This window comes from Condylura cristata, unplaced genomic scaffold (genome assembly GCF_000260355.1).
Source record: "Condylura cristata isolate star-nosed mole 26May11 unplaced genomic scaffold, ConCri1.0 scaffold00020, whole genome shotgun sequence".
NCBI lineage: Eukaryota > Metazoa > Chordata > Mammalia > Eulipotyphla > Talpidae > Condylura > Condylura cristata.
In genome coordinates, this window is record NW_004567121.1 from 3,056,765 (window position 1) to 3,077,860 (window position 21,096).

The 21,096-nt window shown below is 52.1% G+C and overlaps 1 protein-coding gene across 1 annotated transcript in view; it reads right to left on the reverse strand.

The window, feature by feature from the left end:
* Positions 1–19,958, reverse strand: part of FAM178B (family with sequence similarity 178, member B) — a 79,095-nt gene extending 59,137 nt beyond the window's left edge. The window contains exons 1-7 of the mRNA XM_012727404.1: positions 19,913–19,958; positions 19,288–19,718; positions 17,935–17,984; positions 15,235–15,342; positions 11,553–11,705; positions 5,090–5,195; positions 3,111–3,195 (exon numbers count right to left, since the gene is read on the reverse strand). Of these exons, the coding sequence (XP_012582858.1) occupies positions 3,111–3,195; positions 5,090–5,195; positions 11,553–11,705; positions 15,235–15,342; positions 17,935–17,984; positions 19,288–19,718; positions 19,913–19,958 (979 nt within the window). The remainder of the gene's footprint in view (positions 1–3,110; positions 3,196–5,089; positions 5,196–11,552; positions 11,706–15,234; positions 15,343–17,934; positions 17,985–19,287; positions 19,719–19,912) is intronic.
* Between the last annotated feature and the right edge of the window lie 1,138 nt (positions 19,959–21,096).

The window sequence follows — 21,096 nt, forward strand, 5'->3', positions numbered from 1 at the left end:
AGAAAAAAGTACAAGAAGTGATAACCTCTTCTCCTCTATGTTCTCTTCAGCCTTTAACACCATTGTCTCATGAGCATGTGATGGTGTTTGGAGCTATGGCAGCCACTTTGCGACCCTGAGGGGAAGTGAATAGGACACGTAAAAACTAAACTGGAAGCCTGAAACCATGCTGAACATACCATGGCACCACCCACCTCTGAAGTTTTTGTCATGTGAAATAATAAAGAGCCCTCAATTGGGTATTTGTTATTTAGAGGACACACTAATTAAAATAATGACTTTTTAAAGGAAATGGAGAGATTTGACAATATCAAACCTGCCAGCCTCTGGAGATAGGCAGGCACTCCGACTAGTGATCTCCCTTTCCCCCATAGGTAACCCAGTGTTCAGTCCTGTCACATCATCCTAGAGGTTGACCAACTGTGCCTTCCTCTACAAAGCATGGACCCATTTCTGCCTCCCGCATCCAACCTCAAGCAGCTAGCAGAAATGTCCCTTCCTTACAACTGCCAGGGCTTTGTCATGGCCTCTTTTCTAGCGCCCATTATATAGCTCCTATCACCCCTTCTGAGGGCAGGCCCGTGCTTTATTCTCCCTCTGCCACCCACAGCGGTGCCTGATTATAGGAGACACTCAAGCCATGTTTGCTGAAGAAGTGAATAAACATCCATTGCAATGAAGAACTACAGTGTTCCAGAACATGCAGAACGTCCCAGCTCATCAAGGACATTTTCAGTGGTGGCATGTGCTGCTTCTCAGCCAGGAGGCTAATTCCCACTCTCCCCCAATACTCCAGTGCACCTTGGGCTCCTCAGTCCTATCACACGGGGCACACAGAGACCTCAGGCCCTCTGCAGCTCTCCTGCTGTTCAGGGAACACTCTGGGATAAAGGCAATTTGGAAAGACCCTTCCCAGCACGCGCACACACACACACACACACACACACACACACCAGTCAGGATCCAAAAGGGAGTGCAGGCAGCCGAGGGCTCTGTCCCCAGGGCTGTTCTGAGGTAAAGGCTCCTCAGAGCACCTGGAGTTGCTGACAAATCCTGAAAGCGGGGCTTCCTCTTCTACCACTCCTGGACCTCATTAAACTACAAACACTTCCTGAATTTGTGGCTGATTTCAGTTCCAGTTTCTGGTAGATTTTTTCTTGGAATTTGACTCTTGGGTCTAGACTTGGCTATTTTTTTTTTTTTAATTAGGATAAAAAAAAATAGATGTCATAAAATTTGCCATCTTACCCACTCTTAAGCATGCGGGTCAGGAACGTACATTCACACTGTTCTGCAGCCATCACCACCATCTCCTTCTAGAACTCGCTGGTCCCAAGTGACACTGCTGCACCATTAAACACGAACCCCCACCCCTCCGCTCCCAGCCCGACAACCAGCACTCATCCTTCCTGTCCCTGTGAATCTGACTGAGCTAGATCCCTCCTATGGACGGAATCATGCAGCATTTGTCTTTTGTGACTGCTTGTTCCACTCAACATCATGTTCTCAGGGTTAATCTAAATTGTCACATGTGTCAGAATTTCCTTTCTTTTTAAGGTTAAATTGTATTCCATTGTAAATACATAGGACATTTTGTTTATCCATTCATCCGTCAGGGGACATTTGGAAGGCTTCCACCTTTCAGCTATTGTGAGTTGCTATGAACATGGTTGTCCACATTTCACTTCTTGTGTGAGCTTAGCCTTTGACGGCCCCTAAGTCAGTCAAGACCTGGACCTTGGTCAGGGAATTCTCTCGGGTGGTCTCTACTCCACAGGTCAGGGAAACAGAATCTCAGGCTGGGCTCTCAGGGGATGTTATGAGTTAAGGGAGGTAGAGTTGAGCCAACTGGGGGCTCAAGAGCAGGTTCCTGGCCCCTGTATGCTAGAGAGCAAATCGGGGACCAGCGGGCAAGAAGCAGGAGAGAGCGGGGCGCATGCACTGTCTCTGCGGGAGGAGACACATACCAAGGCATGGAGGAGAAGAGCAGGACAAGGGAGGCCTCTGTTCCCCAAAGGGCAGGCATGCCGCAGAGGTGACCCCAGAGGCTTGAAAGGGCAGTCCGGGCTGCAGGGGCAGAGGTTACGAAAAGGGAGAGGAAGCTGAGACTAGTGCTATTCAGAAGGCTTCAGTGAGAGCAGCCCCAGCCTTGGGGGTGGGGGAGGGGTGGGGGAGCAGGCCCAAGGAATGCTCTCTGTTGATAGATGGCCCCCAGGTCAGCCAATTCCTCCAGCGGGAGAGAGACACAACAGAAATTCAAAGGGCTGTTGCTGAAGTAGGGGTGAGGCAGGGAGGTACGCAAGTGTCTCTGTCCTTGGCCTTCTGCGCTGTGGGCTTAGTATTAGTGGCAGGGTGGGCAGGCTACACCTGGGAGGCAGAGAGGGGTCTGGACACCGTGAGTCCATCTCACTGTCTGGCACATGCAACTTTCAGTTGGCTATGTGAATTATTTGGTGCCAAAGTGTCTCGGTTCAGGTGCCTCATCATGACAGCCTGGTGAGGCAGAAGCCGCTAAAGGGAAAATTTGTTGCTTCTGTGGACCTCTGAACATCTGAAAGTATAAAAGTGATTCAGGCATGCCCCTGAAATGTCATACCAAGGTACAGATCTGAGGCTCTTGTTCAGGCCCACGCCAAACTTAGGGCTCCACCGATACCCTAGCTGCCAAGGAGGGCTGTTGCTGGGGACAGTTTCAGCTGCCCCCCTCCCCCTGGTAACTCCAACTCAAGGAACTTTCCTGATTTGATACATGATCACAGAAACCTCCCAAGCAAAATGGAACTCTTGGGAAGAACTTCGAGGCAGGCTGTCCCCATAATTCACCTTCTAGAGATCCCCAGAGTCCCTGAGATCAGCCTGGGTGTAGTGACATGGATCTGAGGCCAGATCTGGATGCCAGGAAGCCTGTCTGCTTAGCTTTGGACTGACACTGGAGCCAGAGGCAAAGATGGTCTGATGGCTCCATGTCCCATGATGCAATGTATCCGCCGGCACTGCTCCTGGATACTGGTGGTGGGGGCGGGTTGGGGGGTGGAGGAGGTGGAGAGCTGCATACTATAAAGGCTTGCTCTCTCAAGCTTGGTTACTCAAGGCCACACGGTAATACTGACCAGACTGATGGAAGAGCCTATTCATGCTGAGCTCCCACAGGAGATCAAAGGCTCTTGAAGAAGTTTCTGGAGGCCATGAAAGCAGCTAGGAGGAGGGGGAAAAAAACAAAACAGGTTAGCTGGGTCATTTCTATGGAGTAAGAGTGGCAAACCTTTATTACCTTGGATTTAATAAATCTAATTTATCCCTGGAGTTCATATAATAGTAGGTCCTCAACTGAGATCTTCGAATGAATGAATGAACCCTACCATTACTCTGGGAAATATGTTCCAAGTGGCAAGAAAACCAAAGCCTCAGGATTGAACTGTCCAAGTCTGTCCTGCTAAGGCTAGTAGTGTGACCATGTGAGTGGCCACGTGGCTACTGGGCGCTGCAGACATCAGCTCCCCCAATCCCCTACTCAGATACAAAGATGCTATGCAGAGCCTCACCCAGAAATCCCTAAAGGCCAAGGGCACTCCTTCTACTGATCTAGTTTTAGCAGTGGTAGGTGTAGGGGGAGATTTTGCCATTTCTTCTTTTTTTTTTTTAATTTATAATAGTTGATATTGCCATTTCTTAAAGACAGAGATCCAGTGTCTTCTCTAAACTTTACTCCTTCTAGATGATGCTCAGGCCCTGAGTCGAGCTATGGGGGCTCCCAAGGACAGAGCAATGAGCAGGATTTCCTCATGTAACCTTCACATGGGGTTATCAGCCCCAGTTTAGGCACAGAGCTCATGCTAAATAACTTGCCCGAGGCAGCGAAGGAGCTGGAAACTTACACCTAGCCTGTGGCCTCGGGCCTGGGTCCCAAAGGCGCTCCAGGCAGTGTCAGGTCACACAAGGACCCTCTGTGGGCGACATCTCAGACCAGTTCTTTGTGCCTCCCAAAGCCTGATTGTACGTTTGTCATATGCTGTGCAAGGAGGGATGAGAAGCTGCAATGACTGGGGCAGAGAATAATGACTGCACTGTTTCCAGGATTGGCCCTCTACTCGGGTGCCCCCCACCCCCGGACCTGGGGGAGGGGCAAGGATAACAGCCACAGACCGTGGCCCAGAGTGGGTGCTTTTTAGTTCTGGGGCAGGGTGGGGCCATGGAAAGGATCCCAGGAGGAGGGAGGGATGACTTTTTCTGGATAGCGGCCAGTCTGTCAGGCTGAGCAGTTCCTTGAATGATCCACCCTGCACGTTGGCTCTAATGTACAGCAGGGGTTCAGGCTCCAACGGGCAGGCATGGGACCAGCTGGGACTTGTGACCTGCTGGTCCTGGGCAGGGATGGTCCTGGGTGGGGGCCAAGGTCGGCATACTCATATTTGCGTTCAAATGACAGCAGCTGGTTCCTCGGCCATCTCTCCTGGCTTCCTACTGTCTCAGTGCAAAGGCTTCAAGCCCCAGGGCAGAATGTATGCTTCCCTCCCTCCCTCTCCACCACCAAGGGAAAATGCTGCAGCAACAACTGGAAGGAATGAGAAGAAGTGTGAAGACCGAGCAGCTGTTGGATGCTTTTTCAGCTCACCTACATCTGCGCAACAGGAAGCAAAGGCGCTAACACCTGAGCACCTCTGCTCTAAAAGTGCAGCACCCCCTCCTGCCCTACCTCTCTGAGGGTTGCTGCGGGGCTGTGGTGGGTCTAAACAGCCCTCTTGCTGCTATGGGACAATGGCAGGGATTTGGAGTGGGTACAGTGGGGACTTGGAGCTTGGGTACAGAGGAAGCACCTGTTGAGTAGCATGAACTGAATCACTCAGAGGGTTGTTACTAGAGATGCAGGTGACACCCTGGGAAGCACACACTCTGGGCTTGGGGGGGGAGCGATACCACAGGCCGGTCCCTGCACCTCCCTGACCCTGACATCAGGCTTCCTTTCTCTTCTTGGGGCGAACCCTAGAGCACCTGAAGCCAGGCAAAGGTCTGGTCCCTCCCGCTAGTGGCCCTACCTGGGCTAAGAGGCCAAAACGCTCCTGCCGCCTAGTGGCAAGTCCGTGGACCTCACCTGGAACAGCCATCGGAGCAGAGGCAGGGGGCAGTCCAGCACGTGCAGATAGAGGTTACTCAGGAGGCCTCTTCTAAGAAAGGAGAGTTGCTGGGCCGGCGGGGAGCTGTGGAGCAGAGGAACAAGGTTAGGGAAGGCCTCCAGGCCCGTCTCAGTAAAACTGCGGGGGATTTTCATATTTCAGCTTCCCTGGGACTCTAGAAACACATCAGTGATTGCTACAGACAGAAAGAAATGCTTTTAGAGCTCTCGATGCAAGGAATGGTCAGAAAACAAAAGGAACACAAGCCATCACTGTTTGAGACGCATTAGTGAGTGGTACGTTTTGTCCCTGACAGCGGGGGAAATGAGGTGTTCACCGGGACTCTGAAAAGGAGCTGTGTGGAGAGGAGAGAACTGGGGTCACACCCCTCTGCCCCGGGCTGCAGCAGGCAGACAGAATTACCCGCCAGGCCCACGTGGGGCCAGCGTCTGGGTCTGGTTACACAGAGGGTTTCTGCCCCGACTTGTGTTTTTCCGAAACAAAGGGGACACCTGAGAAGATGGGGAAATAATAGAAAGGGACCCAAGACGGGGAAATTCTGGGAAGGAAATAACCACGACGGTGCCGTGGAGGGTTTTCCGGGACATGTGGGCAGCAACTGCCAGTCAGTAGGGAAAAGCACCAGGCCGGCCTGGAGCCTGAGGCCATCACCTGCCTCTCCCCCTGCCTTGCGGGACAGTGGCTGCGGAGGAGGGGGCTGGTCTGGGGGCTCTGTTGCTAGGATACATCATCTTGACCAACAGGATCCACGGCCCCGATGAAATGAAGAGCTGAAATAATTTTGTGGGGTTTAAGGGCCTCTGGCGGAGGGGGCTCCAAAATGATTTCAGAGGGGCTAGCTGTCCCCCTTCCCAGCCTGCTCATCCCGGGAGGCGGGGCTTGTGTGGGTTTTTTCTACTCTCTTCGCACTTTGTGAATCCTCCTTTGCTCTCTCCAGATAATGACCAAAGGGCAATGTTACAGACTGCAAGAGACGAAAAGTAATTTCATATTTGGCCTTTTTAACAGCTGAATCCATGTAAAGAGCAGTTCAGATGCCGCGCAAAGTCATGACTCTACATAGAAATTTCCCTGATGAGCCCAACCTCCTTCTCCTTTTTTAAAAAGGACATCATATTTTTATCTGCCAGGAACAGAATGCTCCAAAACAAAGATTCTCCTCGAGCCAAGCTGCTGTCTCCTTGAGTATGTCCAGGCAATTTACAAATCGTATACTTTTTTCTCAAACCATTTCAGTTCAGAGGAGAAAGCGCCTTTGTTCCCTGTGTGTGTGAAGTTGAACACTCCAAGACAGACCTTTATTTGTACATACAAACACGTGTGCACCCCACGGCTGCCGAAACCTCTGCTCTGCTTGGTCACACACACACACACTCACTCACTCTTTTATGCAGTGACCCCGAGATGCATGCACGCTTCAGCCACTGCCCCCCCGACCCTCCCCCCATGCAGACAGTATGTAAGCAAAACAATGTCAGGAGCCCTCACGAACTGGGAGGACCGGTGAGGGTGCTTGTGGCAAGGAGGCTGGAGCTCTGGGGATGCTAGGGAGACTCTGGACCTAGCATTCTGCTCAGGGGCACCCCGCCAGCTTCTCAGTAGCCAAACTGATTGTACAAGCCCCTGTTGGCTCGAGATCTGCACATTTCCAACTGCTCCTGCGAGGGAAAGACACCCCTTGGGATGCAACGTCTCCCTTCTGCCACACCAGCCTTGCAGCCCAGTTTCTGCCAGAGAAATATCAATCTGCCTTGAAGTTCGTTGCTGACTTAGGTTTTAGTCTGTCAGACAAGGAGCGAGGCAGAAAGGCCGTGGTCCGGCTGTGCTTTGAAGCAAATGGCTTTCAAGGAATTCTGCGTCTACAGCTAGACGAACTACAAGGAGTCTCCTCTGCTGGCTGGGTCACACGGCCAGGGTGGGCGCCAGGCACGAGGGCAGAGCTGCTCTGCCTCAGCTGAACCTTGAGCCCTCTCCTGACGGTCAGCGGAAGGGTCAAGGCCAAGGGCATGTGTAACTTCCAGCCTGGTAGAGGACAGGGATGGACCTTGCATGTAGATACTGCCCTAACCTGAGGCAGGAGGGCAAAGCCCCTACATCACCTGAAGGAAAAGGGAAGGGGGTGGGAAGTGTATGTGTTCAAAGAGCAAACCCTTGGGTGACAGCATCAACTGCTGGCAGGGTTACTGAAGCCCACGTTGTGTCCACAAGTCAAGTCAGCTGGTGCTGTGGCAAGGCCTGCGCTAAGGTCAGAGGTTGTCATCTGTCAGAGCAGCCGGGAGGGGGGGGGCGGGGGCTCAGGCAGCGCAGGCCTGGCTGAGCACACAGCCCCATCTGCAACCCCGAGGTCCCCGAGAAGGAGGCCCCACCTGTGACAAGGAACACCCGCAGTCGGGAGGCTGCTAACTCCCAGCCCCAGCCGAGGACAGAGGGCCTTGGGAACAGGAAGAAGGAAGGTGTGTAGGGGGAGGACATTCACCAAAAGGGGGAAGCACACAATACAAGCGAACAGGCGTGGCCAGCACGCTGGGCTCAGAGCTGAGTCCGAGCCGAGTCCGACCGTCCGCTTGGCCGTGTGTGCCTGAGCGTGCCCAAGTAAAGACGCCTCTGGCCCTGCCTTCTCGTCGGTGTTATGGGCAGCAGTCCCAGAGGGCAGCGTTTCTAAATGCCTTGGGAAGCCCAAGTGAAGGCAGAGGGATAAACACCAAGCGGAGTTATTTATACAGTATCAGTTTCTGCGCCTTTGCCAAGTTCCTCAAATGAAAGCTCGAGTAGAAGGCCTGGGAGAACAAACTAAGGGTGGTCGGGGCACCCACCCTGCTCCTCTTTCTTATTCTTCCCTTTGTTTGAAGATGAGAAGCACCCGAGTTAGAAGCCCAGGGGTCCCGGCAACCACCCAGCTGGCTGCTTCCGCAGGTTCTTTATTATATGGGGCAGTAGTGGCCAGTGGGGCAGCCTGGCCTGTCCACGCTCTGTAACTGCTGGATTTATTTCACCCAGGCGTCCACCCCAGCCTGCCAGGAAGAGGTGGAGGTCCCAGCGAAGCAAGGGCTGGGACGGCTGGGGCTGAAGGAGATCCGCGCTCCACCTCTACTCACATCAGCACAACCGGAAGCATTCTCCCGTGCCCCGAAGCCGTCGCAGAGAAACAGCAATGCCAGCGCACAGAGCACACCTCATGGGAATGGCGGCGGGCGTGCCCAGTGGACCACGTGGAAGCTGACACTCCAGCCTGAAGGGGCCCTGGAGGGCCATGAAAAATTCAGCAGGCAATTTCCACCCTTTCCACCTGGCTTGCTCCAGCCTCAGAGCTGCCTGCAGGCATAGGTCCTTGGGCTTTTCCGTGCAGGGGGACTGGATTTCCCTTTGAACTGTTGTCAAGGGAGAAGGGAACTTGCAGCCCCGGGTACCAGCTTCTGCCCTACAGGCATATGACTTTGGTGCCAGGGAACTGATCTGAGGACAAACAAGTCGCTGGGGGATGAAGAAGACGGAGGCTCTGGTCACAGGCCTTGCTTACGGTGAATCCCTCGTCACAGCCGTGGGCTCAGGGAGCACAGAAATCCCTGTAGGTCCCATCCAGGGATGTGGGGCTTGGGCCTGGAGGCCGCCTGCACTTGCTCTGTGATCCGAGACAAACTGCTTGCTTAACTGTGCCAAGATTTCCATTTTGTACAGTAGGAACAGAGATCATATTCCTCCTCACAGAACGGCAGGGAGAAGCGAATCTATTTCAAACAGCGATTTTTAAAAAAATCGCATTCCCTTTTCCTACCTCTTCTGACAAAACGATACATGTTCATTACGGAAAGTTGAGAAAACACAGAGGAGTATAATGAGGGACATAAACTACCTGGGATCTCACAAAGTGTTAACTTCTTGTACGGCAAGAAAGTGAACCATATTGCTCTTTGTGAGATCAAGTAACCTTTTATTCTTCCTCCATTCATGTTTCCGGTAGAACACAAAGGGATAATTATTAAAGGATGAGTATTTGCCACTCCTGTGTCTGGATTCGGAGTCCGTGGCACAAACAGGAAATAAAAGATGACCCAAAGCTAACTGATGACCTTCAGGAAGTGGCCCTTACCCATGCATAGCAGGAGTCCCCTGACCCCACCATGTGTGATGCAGCTGCGGGCATTCTTCCAGAAAGCCCTGTGGACAGGAGGCGCTGGGACGCCATCTCTGCTGTGCTTCATTAGCATACTTGAGGGAGGAGGGTCTGGGTCTGCCCTGCAGGGAGGCTGGCTGGCCACCTGGCCCCCTTTGGCAGGGCCCTCGGAATGCCGGTCACTGCTCCCCAGGCCAGCTCATCTGTCAAACACTGCCTGCCGGCCATCCAGTTCGTGTGGGTCAGAAAATGTGCTGTGGGCATGAACCTGGATGCCAGAGCAGGTCGGGAGATGCTCAGTTCTCCCTCTCTGTCCACCCTGCCCAGTCCATTCTTTGTCCCTCTCCTTTTTCCGGCTCTACTCTCTCTCTTCTTTTCCTTCATTCCCTCCCTTCCCCACTTTCCAGCATCTTATCAGAGACCTTTCCAATTTACAGCATGACCCTTTACCCACAATCATATACTGAGATCCGATCAAATCACAGCACAGCCAGGGATCTATTCCAGAGCTGCAGGCAGATATTTCTGTATAAAGACACTGTCCACAACAATGTTTACTGACGGGAAAAGTTGGAAGTAACCTACATGGCAAGAGAAGTGAGGAAAAATGGCTCACTATGTTGGGGCAATCAATGCAATGCAATAATACTCCACCGTGAACATTATACTGCCTGACTACAATGTTGGAAACCTGTGTAGATTCTAATTTGAACAACATCTAAAAAAACCTTCATAGACAATCAAGGAACTCTGAAACTGACTAATATTAATGAGGTTAAGAAATTACCATATTTTTTAGGGATGATGATGGTATTCAAGTTATGTCTAGACACAGAGTCCTATCTTTTAGAGACTCAAACTGAAGAATTTACAGATTAAATTATGTGCGTCAGGGATTTGTTTAAAAATAATCCAGAAGGCACAAAGCCAGCGGGCTGGGTGGAGCCTGGATGATAGCTGCAGACGTGTCTGTGAGCAATGATGCGTGGAGGTACGTCATGCTGCGCTCTGTACTGCTGTGTGCATCGAGAGGTAAAAAGTTGTAAAGAAAACGGAGTGCTATCTTTTATTAAGAAGAAAGACAAGCATAAGAAAAGCCCTGCATACTGGAGAAGAGAAACGACTCCTAGCCCTGCCAAAGAGGTCCCAGAAGCAGCCAAGCTCTGTGCCCCTCTTGTTGAAGCCATCTACTGGGTGCCAGGCCCAGCTGGAAGCCAGCCTGCATGGGTGTCCAGTGTCTGCTGGGCCTTCCTTTATTCTGAGACACATGAGCCCAGAATTGCAAGTGTTGGATGTTACTGTGGTAAAGCTTTAAAATTTCCTACATAAGCAACAGTCAGGGGTTAAGTGGTGATGATCACAGATTTACTTGCACCAGGAAGAGACACAGGCAGCTACTCTAATGTCATAAGAGTGTTCTTGTGACAGGGTGAAGGACTGAGCAAGGACAGGGTCTTGAGCAAGGTGATGGATGTGATGACAAGCTGATCAGGATGTAACCCTAAAGATACACAGGATATGTACCCCCATGTTTATTGCTGCTTTATTTACAATTGGAAAAACATGGAAGCAGCCCAAATGCCCAAACGTAGATGACTGGATTAGAAAGATGTGGTACATATACACAATGGAATATTACTCAGCAACCAAAAAGAGAAACACATGTCTTTTGCAGCAACTTGGATGGAGCTGGAAAAGATCATGCTTAGTGAGATAAGCCAGAAAGAGAAAGAAAAATACCGGATGGTGTCACTCATAGCAGGAGTATAACGGACCAGGCGAGAAAATAACAAGAATAATGAACAGCCATATACCAGAGACATTTTGTGGGGGTGGAGTGGGGAATGGGATCAAAAACGGGGGCGGGGGGGTGGGGAGGGAAATGCACGGGATTATGGTGATGGCACACGGGTGACTTGGTGATGGGAAACCCACGGGGATTACAATTGAGATGGGGAAAAAATGTACAAAATGATGTAAAAATAAACTTTTGTAAAATAATAATAAAAAAAAGATACACAGGATAAGTCTGTCCAAAGCTCTTCTGTGACACTGAAATACTGGGGGGTGGGGGGTAGGGTGGGGGGGAGCAAAAGGTAACATGAATATGTAAACACAGCCTAATGTTGCTATAATGTAGGATTTAAAAAATTATGTTCATCTAGGAAATTAAATATTCTAAGCAGATGTGTGAGTAACTATTTCATCTATCTTCCTAAAAGCTGACACATCGAAAATGGCCAAAACACAGCTGGAGTTCCTTGTTCGGCACGCTGCTTATCACGGGTGGGGGCGCTGGTCACATTTACCTGAAGAACATCCTTTCTAGGTGGTTGCGTGGCTGCAGGTGTGAACAGTTCAGGATGCAGGGCTGGGGGTGCTGCCTGGGTAGAAACACCATCTCGCCTGGATGCACTATTGGGATGACCTGCATTGACACGGAGAACCGCTGCACCAGCATCCTGGCAAAACAAGGGGCAGGAGAGCCTGGCATCAGCAGCCACACCTGGCCTGAAGTTTGGAAGGAGGCCAGGGAGGGTAAGGCTACCTGGCCCGGCAGTGGGCATGGAGGCAGGACCAGGGGGGACAGCGCCACCTGCTGATGGAGGGAGGGTCCAGGAACTGCAGACTGAAGAGCCCTCTTCCTCCTCTGTCCTATACCCCACCCTCCCCTAGGGCCTTGGTCCAGGAGCCAGAAGTCCTGGCCCATCTATTGGCGCAATTCAGTTCAAACTTTCACTGAGTGCCCAAGACGTGCAGTGCCAGGTGCTGAAGGATGAGTCAGGCGTGGGCTGGCTGTGCCTGCCCAAGGAAAGTGTAAACAAATCATGACCACAGAGCCGCCTACGCGGATTTCGAGGGGCAGAGGAGAGTAGCTGGGTGCAGCTGGGGTCAGGGCGGGTGTGGTGTGTGAAGGAGCCTGGACTCTTCTGGCAGGCGTCCTCAGGCACTCAAGACTAGCAGGGCTCTCTGGGGGGAGCCTGCTCAATGCAGATGCCCAGGCCCCACGCTGCCCTGACTGATGGAGTGGGTGGGAGCTAGGCCCTGGGCTGGGAGGGAACAGGGTGACCGGGTGATATGGGGGAGGGGCAAAACCTGTCACAACTGAAGGCCCTATGAAGGAAGGGGGTTAATAGGATTCCTAAATGCGCTCGATCTGGGAACGCACATGGGCCCCAGCACCATGCCCTGGTGGGTGAGCGCTGTCAGCGTGTGCATGTAGGTAGACACAGACACGCACCTACACGTTCTTATATACCCAAACGCGGCCCTGGGGTCATCCTGAGGGAGCAGAATTTAAGGGAGGGGGAGGGAAGAGGGGACATTTCCTGTTTACTCCATGCAACTGTCTTCTGCTTGATTCTGTAGCAACATAGCAGACACTTGTGAACAAGAATAGCCACAAAGTAGAGAAGAACGCCGGGGTACTGCACTATGTCCTCTCACCAGAGGAAGGCCCCCTGGCGGGGTCTCAGCAAGACCCCGACATGGTGAGCAGAGCTGGGGCTCCCCTTAGGACATCCGATGCACACAGCGGAACTGCAGGCGGAGGAGCCTGGCTGGCCGACCAGATGCAATCTGCCTCAGGTGAGGTGCCACCCTGCATCACAGGCTCATCCTGAGGATGAAGTGGCGCCATGACTGGGGCGACACTCACCCAGGAGCAGAGGGGGAGTTTCAAGACACTCAGCCTTTTGGAAGCAGCCGCCCTCCCTACCCCACACCCCCCCCCCCACTACAATTTTCTGTCTTGTTCATTTCTTTGCTATTTGAGTTTTTGAGTATCTATGACTTCCTGTGTTGCTCTTATAATAATAATAAAAAAAATACAAGTTAAGTCTGTAGGAACTTGGTTCATCTGTATTAGCTCTGTCCTCAAAACCATCAGTCAAAGGGACTTTTGTGATGCTAAGTATAATGTATGTGCATTACTACGAGTTCAGCGATGACTCTCACACGTCTAATTGGGGATTTCCTGTGCCATGGAGAACTGAGGATAAAGGATGATGTTGTGGGGTCCCGCCACGACCCCAGCAGACACATGGGTCTTTTCACTTAAGGACATGAGAGAATGCGGGATGTTGTCCCTCTAGAATGCAGGCTGATCCTAGAGCTTGACCAGATGTTCTGCTCAGGATGACCTGCTTCTTTCTAAGATGGGCAACACCAGAGGCCAAGGGGTTCCCGGTCTCAGGTGACTTTCTGCCAGAAGGTGGCCATCCCCAGCCTCAGCTGAACCCCTTCTGCCCCACGCCCCTTCTGGCTCCTGCTGCTTCCCTGACCCCATTCAGGGATGCAAGAGGCTGCTGGCTTTGTACATCAATCAGGAATTTTCTTTGAAGCAGAGAGTCGAACAGTCCCATCAAAATGATCCACATCAAAACAACCACCTCAAAGTGGCTGTTGTCAAAAAGGCTTTTCCAAAGTACTACTTGAAAATGTCACAGGCCCAGAAAACTATCAGTGATTTCAAAGCCTGGAACATCTTGGTCTTCAGCTGGCTGCCCAGAAAACTCCCTTTCTGTGGGGGAATTTCAAGACACTCGGGCATGGTTTTTTGAATCCTGAATGTGCTTGGCAGAAAGGCCAGGGCTACAGTTATTCTCGCTGTGGAAATTTTATTCAGGCTTTAAAAGGGCTTATTCTGAGACTATCCAGCCCATGAGTGGAGAACCTGGAAAGCAAACCCACGTAAGTTGCCTTCATCACATATGATGTCACGAAGACCCTGGGCTCAAGCCCTCCAATGCCACTTGGGCCTGCAGCCGGTGCTGCAAAACACATGTGCACCCCAGCACCCGTCGCTGGGGCTGCCTGTGGACATGCCTGCTAAAACTTGAGGGGCCTCAGACATTTGGAGCTAAAACTGGTACTAGTTAGGAGGAGACCGGGACTCTCCTCATCTAGGCCAGGGGCTGGCAAACCACACTGTTGGCCACTGTGTCCATGTGGCTGATGGGCGCGTCCCCGCTCAACAACAGCAGAGCTGAGTACTTGCAACACAGACGTGTGATCCTAACGCCTCAAGTACCTACTATCTATATACTGACCCCTGACTGAGTCCACTGATGATTATCAGAAAAACTCGAGAAAAAGACAAATAACCAGCCAAGTTCTTGCTCAGCATCCTCTCTGGGCACCAGTAACAACCCTAGAAGGGGAGCCCTTAGCACGTCTGCGTCATCACACTACACTCCCCTAGTGAGTGTATTCTATTTTATTTCCCCAGTAAGTGGATGCCGACTTAGGGTGTGTATCAAAGCAACCTCTCACTGCTTGGGCCAACCTTATTAGCACTATAATAAAACAGGCTTGCAGAAGGAGCCAAACCTGGGCAGACACGTGTCCCAGGGCACACTGACCAACCTTCCACATGCTAGCAGTGGCCCCCAAGTGCCCCCGCTTTGTGTTCCCCTCGTCCTTAGCAGCCTCAATCCCCACCCCCACCGCAATTAGCACACAAAGGGAAAGAAAGTCAGAGAGAAAGCTCTGTCCTGGCTGGCCCCACTTTCTCCTTCAGCTGATGCCCATTTTCCTCTTTTGATCTCTCCTTCTATTCTCCCTTTGCAGTCAGGTGTGCCCACAGGCTGCCAGAGCCACCCTGGTCAGGTCACCATGACCTCGTGCTGTAAGGGCTGCAGCAGCCCTGGAAACACCCTCTCCCCATCTGACTTTCCTCCTGCCTGCTCAGTCTCCTCCGTGGGAGCCCCAACACTGCAGGATTCCCTGTCCCCAGATTCCTGCTAGTCTGTCTACAGATTCCAGGTCCTCAGAGGGCCACACTAGATCCCGACACACAGTAGATCATCCATTTCTTGCATCATAACTGAATATGGTTTTAAGAGAAGGAGGCAGCTTGAAAATACATAAGCGGTAAACAAGTGGCTGGTTGAAACTGTTTAAGACCAAAAGGGGCCGAGCTCCAAGCCTCTGCCTAGGGGGGCTGCGGGGCTCCCACCCCAGTGCATGGGCCTGTGCCTGCCCCCTGACCTGTGCTCGGGTGTGAGAGATACTTCATTTTCATCGAGATCTAGGGAGCTGAGGTCGGCACAGTTCTGCAGAAGCTGCTTCTCTCGCTCCAGCTCCAGGGACTGCTCCCTGCAGGGAGAAGAGCCAGTGACAGAGGTCAGTGCCGCGCTGGCCAACGGTCTGCAGGAACCCCAAGGAGCACAGCCAGGCCAAGGAACAGGGTGCCGGGGGTCGCACTGTCCTGTCTCCTTGCTCACGGGCTCTCAACTTCCATCTGGAGGGCGTCGGGGGACTGCATGTCATCAACGATAGCTCCTAGTGGGCTGAACAGAGCAGACAGGTCTGACAGGAGAGTTCCTGGAATTTCAAATACCTTGTTTCGGCATTTGCTCACTTTTTAACACACCAAGGTCTGCACCTGGTCCTTCTGCTCCTCCTGGGGTCCCACCACGCTGCCCAGGACATGTGCCCTGCCTCCCTGGCCCCAAATGGCCGTCCCCCAGGTCCTGCTCATCTCCACCCCTCCCCTCCTCTCTGCCCTTCAGTTCAGCAGCCTGGAGTCTCCCTCTCCCCCCAGCAGTCCCTGAGCGCTGCAGGGACTTTCAACCAAGCCCCACCACAGGCCCTGCGTGCCAGCCTCTCTCTGCCCTCCCCTCCCCCCTGCCCTAACCACACCTCGAATCCTGAGTGGGCACTTTCTCTGCCCGCCTTTTCTGTCCTTTCCTCAGATTGCTGAGGGAGCCCTGGAAGCCTCCCCAACCCTCACATTGCCTCTCCAGGTGCTTGCTCTGGTTTTACCCACAAAGACTTTCTAGCCCAAGTCTCTGTCTTGAGTTCAGCTCAAGACAGGTCCTCCAAACCAGTCATCAACTGGGTGATTTCTAGTGGATACCCAGGGCTCCTCTGATGTCGAATGCTCCATTTTAAGTTCCTCTTCCCCACACAAGCCATCATCAGCTCTACAAGCTGCCTCCCAGGGGCTCCATTCAGGGAGCTGAGTGTGAGCTGCTCCCCAGGGCCCCATCTTATCGCCTTTCACCCTGATTCTTCTCTAACCCCCTCTCCATAATGCAGCTGAGTGTTCATAAGGCCTCTTGTGAATAACCCCCATTCACACCTGGCTGTGTCTCCTGGTTTACCCACCCCTCGCCTACTCCTCTCCCCCACGCAGAGGTCCAGTCTCAGCTGGCACCAGGATTTCCGCCCTACGCTCCATTGTGTATGAGGTCACACCTGCTGCCCTCCAAATTTTTATCATTCAAGACTCATGGACAAGGGCATCTCTGGGGAGCCTTTTCTGACCCCCAGCTAAAGTCAGATCACTCTTCTGGGCCCTTTACTGCATGGCAATGCTGTAAACATGTGAATATCCAGGGAGGCAGGGCCTGCATGGTCATCTCTGTAGACAGACCCAGTGCCCAGGACCTGGCCCAAAGCAAGACCCCCAGGTGGTGTCAGAATGACGTGACTGCATGGAGGGTCCCTGCAGAAAGGGTCCTCAGGTGCTTTCTAGTATCTGCTGTATTTACACACCGTGCTGGGCACCGTGGCAATAACAGAGACACATGTCCTTCTCTAACGCACAATCTAGCTGGGAGAAAATACGCTCAGGAGAGCGAGTTAGACAACAAAAGTGGTGGGCTTCTTCGAATCTGGAGTGTCTGGGGACAGGAAATGATGCTGGGGTGGGCCAGAGGGCTGGAATGGACAGAGGAGAGAAAACAATAATTCACTACACACAAATATGCCACTCCTTCCCTTGAGCAAGAACATGGGTTTGTGGGAAAAACAGAGAGGAGGGAGGCATCATCCTGCCCAGCAGAAAACGCATGATGGGAACGCAAGCACTAGACAAGAGCCTTGCCGACGCCTGCACTTGACTTCTGCAGACGGAGCGAGCACACACTCAGCAAAAACAAAACGAGGGGAGAGGACATGCAGTGACACAATGAGCTAGCTCATGTTCCACCAGAAAGCACAGACAGACGTGCAGCTGACCCTAACGTCTGAGTGGCTGCTCCTGGGCAGCCCCAGCCCTTGGCCCCACCAGGCCGTCTGCAGTGTGAGGAGCCTACTGTGTGGAGTAGGAGTCTGGTGTTTGCAGCCAAAGTAGGCTCCCAGGACCAGCCAGCTGCCCCTGGCATCTGACTGAAGAAAGAGCATGTATGTGCTGGTGCTCTATTGCCTAAGGGACTTCTGCTTTTGAGGGTCATGACGTCTCTTTAGAAACCCACTCCTACATGGGCTGTGGCTCCCTGCACTATCAGAGGGAAGGCAGATGCGAAACAGATGAGGGGTGGTGGGAAAATGAGCCAAGTGTGCTCAAGCGCGGGTGTGTTACGGGCAGCAGGAAATGCTGGGCACTTCACATCTGCCCCGCATTATCATCAAGGCAAGAGGTTGCACACCTCCGTGTCAAAATGATCTGCTCTTCCCATCTGAGAGCCCCCAAATGGGCACGACTCGGGCAGAACAAAGCCAAGGTGGAGAGAGGGTCGGAAACCGGGGTCTGTACGTGGTGGGAGTGCATGTGGCTCTCTGCCCCAGGAGGGGGCGGCTCAGGACTGAGGGGGGGCCTCCGGGGGCAGCGGGGCAGGGGCGGGGGGAGGCCACTTCACTCTGTGAGACTCGTTGGCTGTGAGTCTCAGAGCACGACCCGCTCCCCAAGTTACTGCCAAAGGCCTGGAATGACCATCGAGATGGACCCTTCCCCACACTCACCTCTTCTCCTGCAGTAAGTAATCCAAGCTATTGATGTAGCTTCCTGAGCCCTCAGAGGCGGGCTGGAGACAGGAGTGGGAATGAGGAAGAAAGACAAACACAAACACAGAGGGGCAGAAGAGTCCATTGTAATCTGAGTTAATCTGAGTTATCTGTTTGCTTTTCTAAACAGGTAATACATTCACATGATTAAAAAAATCAAGAAGTATACAGGCACTCAGTGATCTCCCCTTAACTGTGATGTCAGTTACCTGTAGTCGACTGTGGTCCGACATGCTATATACAGTAAGATATTTTGAGAGAGAGACCATATTTTATTACAGTATACTATTATGATTGTTCTAATTTATTATTTATTGTTTCTAATTTTTTACTGGGTATAGTTTATAAGTTAAAGTATATCATAGATATGTATGAACAGACAAAAACCTGTATATATAAGATTTGGTACTATATGGTTTCAGGCATCCACTGGAGATCCTGGAACACATTTCCCTCAGGTAAGGGGGGGACCGCTGTGAGGTAAAACATTTTCCCCTTATCTCCATCCCCAGCCATGTTGGTCCCTCCCCACAGGTATACTCAGGTGTTTATTCCTAAATATGTCTGGGATGTCAGATATATTTTATGCTTAAATGGCAATATATAGGTTTCCCACTTAGCAGAAATGGTAGCAGGCTATAACCTTATCCTACATTTGGTTGTTTTCAGTTAATAGATGTTTACTGGATCATTTCTTATCAATAACAAAGAGTTGATAAAAATATTTTTCAGTGTATTCTGATGTATAAATAAAACATAATTAGTTCCCTAGGGGTGGACTTTTAGGTTATTAACAATCTTGGGCTATTATAAACAAGTAAAGTCCCCATATTATAATAAACATTCTGGATTTTTGGGCCTTTAAATGTTCCCACAATCCACCTAACAGCAGCAGTTTATTCCCAACTTGAAGTTCATTTTGGAAGTTTCTGGAAGGAATCCCAGTCTACCGAACCATTATCAGACATAGCCCAGACTCTGGCAGCAAGGTCCTGCTTTTCTCCAGAGCCATATGCCCACCTCGAGCTGTCGAAGCCTGAAGGGCCACGCACAGGAGTGGTAGCACATCTGGCACCAGCCCCCAGCCACCCGCAGGAGTCAGGAGCACAAATAAAGGGAGAGGTCTTGGGGGCACAAGCTCCCAGCCACGAGGGCCCTGGGTGGGAGAAGTCAGGAGTGTGCACCCAAGGAGAAATGGTCAAAGAGGCAGCCAAAGCAGGCAGCTGGGGTGTGCCCAGGGAGTGGCCAAGTAGGACTGAGGGTGGGTTGAGGAGGGCAGAGAAAGGCAGGCCTGGGAGGCCTCTGGCTTACCGAGGTCTGGGTGTCCCCCGCAGCGACTGCCACCTTCTGGCTCGGCCCTGCCAGCTTCAAGAAGAGTTCCTCCAGTGAGGCCAGCTCCCCCCTGGGGTCCACGCCCTGGGGTTCCTGCTCCATCTCCTCTGGCAGCTGGCAGGCTGGTGTGCTCAGGCCCTGGGGACCCGCTGCACCAACCTGTGTCTGGGCTGGCGCCCCGCTGCCGGCGTGGGGTGCCCTGGGGTTCAAGAACTCTATAGGTGGTGGGCTCCAGTCAACGGGGAACATGTCTCCAGGTGCCTGCATCTTGGACTTCTTTGGCAATTTGGGAGTCGGAGCAGAGTTGGGGCTGCAGAGGCGCCGAGAGGAGCGGAGGTGCAGGGGATGGTCAAAGGCGTTGTGCTTCAGGGTGGGCAGGAGGATGGGTGTGACAGCGGTTGCCTGGACCCCTGTGGACAGGACAACGCGCTGGCTGTGGGTCCCCGCCCACCTGCCACCAGCCCAGCTGCTGTGCTCCACGGGTCAAGGAGAAGGGACAACTTGGGAGTGCCATGCGCAGGGCGCCAGGGGAAACCCTCAAGGGGGATTCCCCTGTTAGACTAAAACCTCAGAAGGTCCCACCTGTGCAGGTGGGGGAACCTACCTTTTCTCGGAGGAAGGGCTAGCAGGGTCTTCTGGGGCCTGGCCATGGGCAAACCACTGGAAGTTTGAAAGAAACCTCCTGTCAGTAAGGTTAGCCGACAAGAAAGCTAAGTCCCTGGGTCCCCGAGCGAGGAGGGACTGGGCCCGCGGGTGCCCCGGAGAGCTTCCTCCTGGTCCAGTCCCACCCCAAGAATGAGCATAGACACCACGGAGACCAAGTTGCTGAGGTGAAGGCGGCTCCACCTGACCTCTCATTTCAAGGAGGTGATGGCCAAGTAAAAGGACAGCAACATTTTTACACCTGCACAAGATCAAAGCCAGCAGGGCAGCCTGCCCTTGGAGGGTCCCTGTGAGGCTGTCTGCTCACAGGGGTGGGGCAGGCCTGTGCGGGCCGTGCCATTCCCCCGGCACCAGCGCCGACCTGGCACACAGGAGAGCTCAGCGCGTTTCTGTTGAATGAATGAGTAATTTCTAGATCTCTCGAGGCCAACCCAACAAGCCTCCTTCAGGGTTAGGAACTGCCTGTCAGCCAAGACAGACTGTATCACATATTCAGACATCACTCATCATATCAAGCCCAGGCCCAGATAAACTGATGCAGAGGGAAGCTAATACCTGGGTGAGCTAATGATCAAAGCAAACAGCAGTTTACAAGAAACACAAATACTAAACTGACAAGGGTTCAAACTCAGCAATTGTAAAAGAAATTTAAATCAGGCCGACTAGCAAGTATCATTAAACAACAGCAACAACAATGCAATAGGAGTGGAGCAAAAGATAATGAAACAATAAAACAAATTTAAAATTTATAAAGTCAAATGCTGACATAACTATCAGGAAATACACTAGTGTTATCAGTGTAAAATGGTTTATTCTTTTTTAGAAAACAATCTGCCAATGTAAAAATAACTACCAAAGCGTCTATCTCTACAAACTCCAGAAATCAGTGCTTCCACAAAAGCAACAATTAAGTTGGCAGAAACCGTCAAGAGCCAACAGTAACGGAACTCTGGAGTCCAGTAAAATAATAGCAACGAGAAGAAAGGGCTTAATGAAGAAAGAAGCTGCTAAATTTCACTCAGATTCCTTTCATCCCCACCCCTAGCTCAGAGGCAGCATGGGGACTCCATTCTTGGTGTCACTGGCTAGTGTCCTCAGGGGGGTCCATCAAACTTGTTCTCACAG